The 11338-nt window shown below is 34.7% G+C and overlaps 2 protein-coding genes across 2 annotated transcripts; both read left to right on the top strand.

Moving 5' to 3' along the window:
- The first annotated feature begins 323 nt into the window (after positions 1-323).
- Positions 324-2296, top strand: LOC117339579. The gene is made up of 4 exons (XM_033901265.1): positions 324-478; positions 1167-1363; positions 1703-1809; positions 2194-2296. Exons 1-3 carry the CDS (start codon positions 354-356, stop codon positions 1759-1761), a joined length of 381 nt encoding a protein of 126 aa, XP_033757156.1. The 5' UTR covers positions 324-353; the 3' UTR covers positions 1762-1809; positions 2194-2296.
- Positions 2297-7408: 5112 nt separating this feature from the next.
- LOC117339580 lies at positions 7409-9651 on the top strand. The gene is made up of 4 exons (XM_033901266.1): positions 7409-7517; positions 8504-8700; positions 9051-9157; positions 9547-9651. The coding sequence occupies exons 1-3, from the start codon at positions 7453-7455 to the stop codon at positions 9107-9109; spliced, it is 321 nt and encodes a 106-aa protein (XP_033757157.1). The 5' UTR covers positions 7409-7452; the 3' UTR covers positions 9110-9157; positions 9547-9651.
- Positions 9652-11338: the final 1687 nt, after the last annotated feature.

Here is an 11338-nt window from a genome sequence, read left to right as displayed (position 1 = left end):
ATCCAGGGAAATGGCCCATATTGTATTTTAATACCTTTGAATTTTGAATTTAAAACATATCAAAAAGTTTTCAGAGTTATGTGAAAAAGTATCTCATATTCATAAATGACAGATTTCTTGTAACAGGCCTGGATGTTTTAATTTTTTTTCTCGCAAAGGGCTCACAAAAATAAAAACTTTTAAGACTTATTTGATAAAATCTCACATGAAATGAAAATTCATTAAAGATCCTTAATATACAAACTTAGACAGATGGCAATATCATGTAAGATACTTTTTTATCAGACACGGAAGTCATAACACCGATGTATTGCATACAGAAAGGTAGTAAAATGTCAACCCCTTAGGGAACCATGGCTCTTACCCACGAACTGCCCCTAATATTACATACGGACACTTCTTCCGGTAAGCGTATGCAGGTATATAAGGGCATGGTAGTCAATACTTATCAGAGCTGGTCTGATCTCCACACTGAAAGGTAAGGAAGTGTCTGTGTTGAAATGTATGTTAATGTGGATAGAAGTGTTCTAGCGCCTAACCACTAGAACGCTTTCTATACAGTTTAGAAGTGTGATTTTTTGAAGCCTTTCTATACATGAGTGTACATTAGAGATGTATTCTAATATTTCTAGTATGGTCGAATATGAACTGGTATGCATATGAACTGGTTTTGATATTCGCCGAAATAAGTCTTCGTTGAGATTAATTACATATAAGATTTTTCTTATCATCAAGATGAAGTTTAAGAAAACGCCAAGAAAAAAACGAATCGTAATATCGTCACATTCAACTAGCAAAACTGCAGAGATATGTAATATATTTTAAACATTAATTAAAGAGATATGAGGGTAAATAATTGATTATTGATTATGTTGCTTCCACATTCATCAACATAGTTATTTCAGCGATCATAACATCTGAGTGTCTCTTAAACCTACAATTATGATAAAGCGCTTATGATAGAGCTTAATCAAAGATAGAATCATACCTAAATACTGAGCTTGATACCGATACATATTTACGGTTTTGCTGATGGGAATCGGCCGTTTTGAAAATAAAGTTTTTAAATAATCAATTAATTGATACGTACAACTAACGAGACGTTCAAATCAGATAAAACGCTGAAGTGATATTGTTAATTCAAAAACGAAAGTCTTCATTTACAGCTACAAAATGAACAAGTGTCTCGCCCTCATCCTTATCCCATGCCTGGTGGCCTACGTTGTGGCCATGCAGTACCCGGCCGGATCCGGTTACCCCGGATACGGAATGACAGGAGGATACGGAAGCGGATACGGTTTGAGTAACTACTACTACAACTACGGAAACAACCAGCAGAAGAAGAGCTCCAACTTTGCTCTCCGTATGTGTAATTTTTTGTTATTTTGTCTGTAATTATATTGATATGAAGTTAAGTTTCTGATTATGAGGAACTCATGTAAAAATTACAGGGCATTTAAGTGTGTTTTTACTACGGAAAACTAGTTCTCGCCAAAATTAACACGTAACTTTGCGAAAAAGCATCATATTGTCGAACACATGACTATCCGAAATAGCATCATTTTTAACTAGCACCTAACTATCCTAAATAGTATCCTCTTACACGTGACCATCCGAATATTTATCACTTCTAGCTGACATGTGACTTCCTATAGAAATAAAAGATGACTGCCCAGTTAAGTGTTTTATGCTTTTGTTACAGTGATCTCTGGTCTCCTGTTGCTGTTCGCCTTCAACATCACCGGAACTCTGACTGGTTAGACGTAAACCAAGGAGGTGGAGATCGGCGAAGCACTCATAAAAATCATGGTAAGCATGATTATTATTACGTTAAGTTTCCAAATTATTCAACGTATTTTTATATATAGTATTATATAGGTTTTTACTTAAGGGGATACGACACGGTCAGGAAATAATGACGCGATTGTCATTGAAAATTGACATTAGTGCTCCTGTGCCACAGTTCACTGGAATCTAGCGTTCAATTAGAAATTCTTTTTGTCGGAAGATAGTATTTTATGAGTGTTTCATATCCCATCTTTGCAGTTAAAAAAATAAAATAACAAAAACAAATATACAGTATACTGATATAATATAACTCCTTTTGTAATGATTAATTCAAGTTTCCAAAATGTATTTGAAGCCTATCGATAGTGTAAATATTATAAATCTTATTTTCATTTTCGATTTCAGATTTCACAAGACTGCCAACCATAACTGTGATATTGCGTGATCAAATATATGTTGTTACATTGTTGTTATGCATTATCATTATTAAAAGGAACTGTTTGAAACATATTCTAGTTATCGGCTCATTATTTTGTATCGCCATAAGTTTGCTTTAATTTCTTTCTGGTGATTAACTGAAATATTTGGATGACATTAAAAACCCGGCATCAAGTGTAACGCTTTTTTTCCCACAAAGTCAATAAACAAATAAAATATACTGGCTTGCTATAAAAACTTGTATGGATTTACTGACAGCGTAATTTGAAATGTGGCCTCGGATTAGTTAAATTCAAAAATGATATGCAAGTGCAAGGAGTAAATGCATCCAAACTAATTAGTTTTTTTATCGAGCTTACCAAGTGATTATATTGATTTCCTTTGTCATAACAATAACATAATAATTATTCATCTATTATGGCCTTATTAAAAGGATTCGTTCTGTCTCAAAGTACTGTTGAAAGATGGAATGCCGTACTCCATATTCCATCACGAGGTATACTAAATGTTAAATGTAATATCACCTTGAACCATAAATGACGTAAGATGATAAGAGATCTCCCATTTGGCCATCGTCTGTAACACACGTCCTGAAGCTCATTAACAGACCGTAGGACGATTGGCACACTTTTTTCGTCGTTTCCGAAAAAATCGGTGGGGATTCAGACCAATCAGAAGACCGCTTTCCTGGGGGTTTCGGCCCGACTATATACATTAACGGTGGCCTCGACAGATTACCTTTCGATAGTGCAAGAACTATCTCCAATACATAAATTGGAAGTGGAGGAAAGCCGGAGTACCCGGAGAAAAACCACCGGCCTACGTTTAGTACCTGGCAACTGCCCCACGTGGATTTCGAACTCGCAACCCAGAGGTGGAGGGCTAGTGATAAAGTGTTGGGACATCTTATCCACTCGGCCACCGCGGCCCCAAATATGATAAATAGTCCTTGCATTTTGATAAGGACAGGCTTAGTACAGTAGTAATTTGGAGAAAAAAAGAATTGTCTTATCTGCTTAACAGTTGCATATTCACATTTAAATAAATAATGATATTCGTCAACTTCGTTTCTTTTGTCGATAGAATACATTATGTAGTTAGATCTTCTTGAAGAGTTCTCAATATCGTTTAACCATTTTTGAATAAATTAGTCTTGTAATCTTTGTTTCAAAGCAAAATCTTTTTTAAATGTACACATGTTTGAAACCCCTAGATAAAGTTCATACTAGTTTCTATAAATGTCTTTTGAATATTCTTTAACCATTTGAAACTCCATGATTCCATTTGCATGTTAATTAAATATTAAGTTATACATAGCACTAGACAGATTACTACCATTTATCAATTTAAGCCAACTCATACCTATGTTGGTTTTAACTTCTGTATATAATGGAAATCTCTCGATTTCAAGGTATATCAAGTAATTTGGCGTACTTTTCATGATACCCAGTACATGCTTGCAGAACAGTAAATGTTGTTTGTTGATTACACTTACATTTTCATAACCCCATATTTCTACTGAAGACAAATGTATTGGTAATACGATGGAGTCCAAAACCTTTTGTTGAAGGTCAACCGACAGAGGGATATCATGGGCGGCGGAAAGGGCAAAAATCCGATCTAAAAATCATATCAATAGACATCCTTTTCAAATCAACATATGTTATGGAACAATCAATGTTCAAAACCAAACCAATAGACAAGAAAACCAAACCATGAAAAAGAAAACCAAACCAAGACATGAAAACTTCAACTAAATCAATAGACAAACGGAAATCAATTCATCGAAGCTCCTAAATAGGAAAATGATTCTACATTCTCTATCACATCATTAAATAATGTAACTGGATATGTTCGACACTTCCTTTTTGAAAATATAACAATTATAGTTACATGTATGTTTGTATTTATATCAAGCTTCCATCTATTACAATATGAGTTCTTCAGTCGATTCAGACATCTGCATAAGAATTATCAACAGTTTAATATCAACTCCGATATTTTCACCTATTTCCATTATTTGTAAACAACGCCTTATTTTCCAACAAAGTCTTCTTGAATATTCAGATCAATGGCAAATAAAAATGGTGATAAATTCTCTCCTTGTTTTACCCCGATATTACAACTAAACATTTCGGGTACCTCATTTTCTTTTTTTACACAAAATTTGGTATTTGCATATTGATAAAAAAAAAAATAACTAAAACATTTCCCGGTTACAATACATTTCACGATAGTACTTAACGAGCATGCTTGCCCACGTATAGCAAGTAAGGTCAATCGTGAATTGATAGTTAGTGAGTGTGTACATAAGCACGAGAAGTTGACCTGGCTACCTGTTATAAAACTGCTGTTGTAGGGCAAATTCCTTAATACCGAGAAAGGATTTGAGTATTACACAGCCCAAATTATACCAACTGGCCAGATATATACTGGACATTTTGGGAGAGTGTGTAGGTCTGGACAGGTGCATGCACCTAAGATAGCGGTCTACTGTATTTCAATTGGCACCAGCAAAACAAATTATCATCAATTCTAGAGAGAGGTTGAAGCTTGTGATTGGCCAAAAATTAACACATCATAATATGGCGTGACATGTTGCATGATTTGTAAAAATTATGTCAAATGAATTGAATTTTGCATTATTTTGGTAATGATTCTGGAATTTTCTAAGTTTTATTCAAAATAACAGCTGATATAATTATAAGATACTTCACTTTCATATAATATTTGTCATATTTCTCTTATAAATATTTTATTGCTTTTTTAAGTCGAAATGTTTTTTGGAACACTCTGTACGTAAGGTAGCACAAACTGTAGGACAGATAGCATCTATGTCGTATGTTGTTGGTAACGTAAAATACATTATGACCAAGAGTTGAAATATGGAAGAGGTTCAGAGAAGAGTGTTCCTGTCATACTGTTGTATATAGCGACGTCAGTAGCTCCGGGTATGGAGTTTACGTGGTGGATACGTCTTATAAGACCGCTCATGAGATGTGGTCAGATAGCGAAAACAGTAAAGGTTCTACATGGCGGGAACTTACCGCAGTACAAAAAGTGTGATTTTGCAGATGTTACATGTGTTTAGAGACAGAAAAGTGAAGTTGTTAGCAGTTAATAAGAATGTAGTAGAAATGTTATATTTTTGTTATTATTTAATCTATTTTAGTACGTATTGTTCCTAGAGGCAGTATGAAGCTTACTTTGCCTGTCTGAATGCAAATTTTTCACTGCATGTTGATTGGTCAGATTCTCATGACATCTTTCAATGGTTGGAAGGTTTATTGGATCATTTATTTGTTATTTTTTAATTCTCTTTACTGGAGTATAAGGGATCCTAGTGTAGATGCGTTAAATGCCGGCTGGTTCTGGATTTATGGTTGATTTGTATCCCCAGTTTGTATTATACAGCTAGTGTTGTGATATAGGCAACAGTTTTGTGCGTATGGGGACCATGGTCGTCTCTTTGTGGAAGTTCGCAGGTGTTTGGCCCTTTGTATGTCCTACTGGTGATAGGTACGTTCCACTGGTTGTGGGTGTGGTTGATTTTCCTATTAACAAGGAGTCGTATGACCCCGGAAGAGGAAATTGATGTTTATTCGGAAATATGGACTTTCTTTTAAGAGTACTGTCTTTACGACTGAATTTTTCGGGGCGATAATACATGAATTATATAGAATATTTGGTTGCGGTATGGTGGCGCGGTAAATCGACACCCTCCTCCACAGATTCAAATCTGGTTAAAATACACTGGAAGGAGACGTTTATCAAAAGGTACCAAAGGTGACGAAAGAACCCAGTTCTCCATTAAATCTCAATTAAATTCAACCGTGACGTCAACTTATACAACCAACATACTGCGTGCGCATGTCTACTAGGTTTTGCAGGTTTCCTCAGAGAGTCTGAGCAATTGTTGTTAAAAAGGGGCGGCGATATTCAGATTTTTGAGACGCATATATGCTGATCGAAATTCACCACAGTAAGACGGACATATATATATATTCCTTTTGGAATCATCTACGAAATTCTATAGACACTGCTATGAAACTCCACATATTGCGTCAGGGGATATATAAATGTTTATTTGTAACTGTAGAAACATGTACGATGTTTATGATATAACCTATGCCTTTCACCTGACAAACACACGTACTCTCCGACACGTGCACTAATTGACATTGACCATAAAGAACTGACTGTAGGTACTAAAACTACCAGGACGTATAAGGTAGACGATACAGACTGGGAAGATTTGCTTTTTACGACGCACTCCAATGACGACATATTTGTTAAGTTTACAGAAAAATGTTTGAACATAGCTAGCTTGTGAGTGCATACTTACTAAAACTGTTACAAACTAACGACAAGTCCTTGTGTAATTATGACCTTCGATGAGAAATCGGGAAAAGAGACAGACTTTTAAAAATATTCAAATCAAATGGCTAAATATAAGAAACGTGCCAAATTATCGGAAACAACTTAATCCTGTCAATAATCTTAAAACCATACCAAAGACCGTCGCTATACCAACATAAACTGTATTTAATACCGTTATTTTTATTCCAATCCCAGAAACTTTTGGAAAATTGTCAGCAGATTAACAAGGTCCAACAAATTCCAACAAGAGATCAAAGAGGGATGTTGGCGCCCACCATTGAATGATACAGTTAAGTAAAATGAAAGACTGATTTTTTCTCTTCTTTTCCCTTATTTCACTCTTCTTTCAAAATATTTAATAAATCTATATAACACAATATTGCAGGAGCAACATGCAATTTTCAAAATCCAAGATGGCCGCCTTTCAGCCATATTGTTTTTTGATCAGTCCCAAATTACAATATACACAACTAGCGACAAAGGGGGACTTACATGTTAAATATGAGAAAGATCTTTAGGACTTATATATGAAATATGAGAAAGATCTCTTAAAAACGGTTTTGAGAAATAGCGATAACAAACTTCAATTGCGAAAATCCAAGATGGCCGTTTGTCAACCATGTTGTTTTCCAATCCGTCCCAAAATGCAATATGCATAACTATGAACCAAGGGGAACTTTCAAATGAAATTTGAGAAAGATCCCTTCAGTACTTTTAGAGAAAAAGCGATAACAAACTTCCATTGCATACAGAAAGGTAGTGAAATGTCAACCCCTTAGGGAACCATGGCTCTTACCCACGAACTGCCCCTAATATTACATACGGACACTTTCTTCCGGTAAGCGTATGCAGGTATATAAGGGCATGGTAGTCAATACTTATCAGAGCTGGTCTGATCTCCACACTGAAAGGTAAGGAAGTGTCTGTGTTAAAATGTATGTTAATGTGGATAGAAGTATTCTAGCGCTTAACCACTAGAACGCTTTCTATACAGTTTAGAACTGTGATTTTTTGAAGCCTTTCTATACATGAGTATACATTAGAGATGTATTTTAATATTTCTAGTATGGTAGAAATTTCCTGTTCAAATTTTAGTAATGGCTTTTTTTTATTACCGTTTTGTATCCATTCATATTTACAGGAATTGTTTCTAATAACACTTTTAAATAACTTTTAAATTTCTTTATTATTATTTGTCATCGTTCCATTCTTACATTGAATGTAAAATAATTCAATTATAGATACTTCAGTATATAATAGGATATACAGAATATCTTTCAATCAAAATTCACTTAGAATCAAGCTTAATCATGGAGATATATCAGAAATATGTTCATATGTAATAATTCATGCATATGAACTGGTTTTGATATTCGCCGAAATAAGTCTTCGTTGAGATTAATTACATATAAGATTTTTCTTATCATCAAGATGAAGTTTAAGAAAACGCCAAGAAAAAAACGAATCGTAATATCACATTCAACTAGCAATACTGCAGAGATATGTAATATATTTTACACATTAATTAAAGAGATATCAGAGTAAATAATTGATTATTGATTATGTTGCTTCCACATTCATTAACATAGTAATTTCAGCGATCATAACATCCGAGTGTCTTTTAACCTACAATTATAAAGCGACTATGATAGAGCTTATACATACGTATCTGGACTTTGCTGAATTACGGATAATCAAAGATAGAATCATACCTAAATACTGAGCTTGATACCGATACATATTTACGGTTTGGCTGATGGGAATCGGCCGTTTTGAAAATAAATAAATAAAGTTATTAATTAATCAATTAATTGATACGTACAACTAACGAGACGTTCAAATCAGATAAAATGCTTGGATGATCTGATGATTTAACAACGGAAGCCTTCATTTACAGCTACAAGATGAACAAGTGTCTCGCCCTCATCCTTATCCCATGCCTGGTGGCCTACGTTGTGGCCATGCAGTACCCGACCGGATCCGGTTACCCCGGATACGGAATGACAGGAGGATACGGAAGCGGATACGGTCTGAGTAACTACTACTACAACTACGGAAACCTCCAACAGAAGAAGAGCTCCAACTTTGCTCTCCGTATGTGTATTTTTTTTTGTTATTTTGTCTGTAATTAACGTTAGGAAGGCGATATGAAGTTAAGTTTCTGAATATGAGGAACTTAGGTAAAAATTATAGGGCATTTAAGTGTGTTTTTACTACAGAAAACTAGTTCTCGTCAAAATTAACACGTAACTTTCCGAAAAAGCATCATATTGTCGAACACATGACTATCCGAAATAACATCATTTTTAACTAGCACCTAACTTTCCTAAATGATATCCTCTTACACGTGACCATCCGAATATCTATCATTTCTAGCTGACATGTGACTTCCTATAGAAATAAAAGATGACTGCCCAGTAAAGTGTTTTATGCTTTTGTTACAGTGATCTCTGGTCTCCTGTTGCTGTTCGCCTTCAACATCACCGGAACTCTGACTGGTTAGATGTAAACCAAGGAGGTGGAGATCGGCGAAGCACTCATAAAAATCACGGTAAGCATGATTATTATTACGTCAGGTTTCCAAATTATTCAACGTATTTTTATATATAGTATTATATAGGTTTTTACTTAAGGGGATACGACACGGTCAGGAAATAATGACGCGATTGTCATTGAAAATTGACATTAGTGCTCCTGTGCCACCGTTCACTGGAATGTTAATCTAGCGTTCAATTAGAAATTCTTTTTCTCGGAAGATAGTATTTTATGAGTGTTTCATATCACATGTTTGCAGTAAAAAAATAAAATAACGAAAACAAATATACAGTATACTGCTATGATATAACTCCTTTTGTTATGCTTAATTCAAGTTTCCAAAATGTATTTGAAGCCTATCGATAGTGTAAATATTATAAATCTTATTTTCATTTTTGATTTCAGATTTCACAAGACTGCCAACCATAACTGTGATATTGCGTGATCAAATATATGTTGTTACATTGTTGTTATGCATTATCATTATTAAAAGGAACTGTTTGAAACACATTCTAGTTATCGGCTCATTATTTTGTATCGCCATAAGTTTGCTTTAATTTCTTTCTGGTGATTAACCGAAATATTTGGATGACATTAAAATCCCGTGATAACGTGTAACGCTTTTTTCCCCACAAAGTCAATAAACAGATCAAATATACTGGCTTGCTATAAGAACTTGTATGGATTTACTCAAATGATATGCAAGTGCAAGGAGTAAATGCATCCAAACTATTTAGTTTTTTAATCGAGCTTACCAAGTGATTATATTGATTTCCTTTGTCATACCAATAACATAATAATTATTTATCTATTATGGCCTTATTAAAAGGATTCTTCTGTCTCAAAGTACTGTTGAAAGATGGAATGCCGTACTCCATATTCAATCACGAAGTATACTAAATGTTAAATGTAATATCACCTTGAACCATAAATGACGTAAGATGATAAGAGATCTCCCATTTGGCCATCGGCTGTAACACACGTCCTGAAGCTCATTAACAGACCGTAGGACGATTGGCACACTTTTTTCGTCGTTTCCGAAAAAATCGTCGGGGATTCAGACCAATCAGAAGACCGCTTTCCTGGGGGTTTCGGCCCGACTATATACATTAACAGTGGCCTCGACAGATTACCTTTCGATAGTGCAAGAACTATCTCCAATACATAAATTGGAAGTGGAGGAAAGCCGGAGTACCCGGAGAAAAACAACCGGCCTACGTTCAGTACCTGGCAACTACCACACGTGGATTTCGAACTCGCAACCCAGAGGTGGAGGCCTAGTGATAACGTGTTGGGACACCTTAACCACTCGGCCACCGCGGCCCCAAATATGATAAATAGTCCTTGCATTTTGATAAGGACAGGCTTACTACAGTAGTAATTTGGAAAAACAGAATTGTCTTATCTGCTTAACAGTTGCATATTCACATTTAAATAAATAATTGTATTCGTCAACTTCGTTTCTTTTGTCGATAGAATAATTCTTGAAGAGTTCTCAATATCGTTTAACCATTTTTGAATAAATTAGTCTTGTAATCTTTGTTTCAAAGCAAAATCTTTTTTAAATGTACATATGTTTGAAACCCCAAAATAAAGTTCATACTAGTTTCTATAAATGTCTTCTGAACATTCTTTAACCATTTGAACTCCATGATTCCATTTGCCTGTTAATTAAATATGAAGTTATACATAGCACTAGACACATTACTACTAGTTATCAGTTCAATCCAAAGCATACTTAGGTTGGTTTTAACTTCTGTATATAATGGAAATCTCTCGATTTCAAGATATATCATGTAATTTGGCGTACTTTTCATGAAACCTAGTATATGCTTGCAGAACAGTAAATGTTGTTTGTAGGTGGCACTTACATTTTCATTACCCCATATTTCTACTGAATACAAATGTATTGGTAATACGATGGAGTCCAAAACCTTTAATTGGAGGTCTACCGACAGAGGGATATCATGGGCGGCGGAAAGGGCAAAAATCCATTAAAACAAAACCGATCTAAAAATCATATCAATAGACATCCTTTTCAAATCAACATATGTTATGGAACAATCAATGTTCAAAACAAAACCAATAGACAAGAAAACCAAACCATGAAAAAGAAAACCAAACCAAAAGACATGAAAACTTAAACTAAACCAATAGACAAACGGAAATCAATTCATCAAAGCTCCTAAATAGGAAA

The sequence above is a fragment of the Pecten maximus genome, chromosome 12 (assembly GCF_902652985.1).
Source record: "Pecten maximus chromosome 12, xPecMax1.1, whole genome shotgun sequence".
Taxonomy (NCBI): Eukaryota; Metazoa; Mollusca; class Bivalvia; order Pectinida; family Pectinidae; genus Pecten; species Pecten maximus.
The sequence above is the reverse complement of the archived record's forward strand: the minus strand, read 5'-3'. Positions and strand labels throughout refer to the sequence as shown.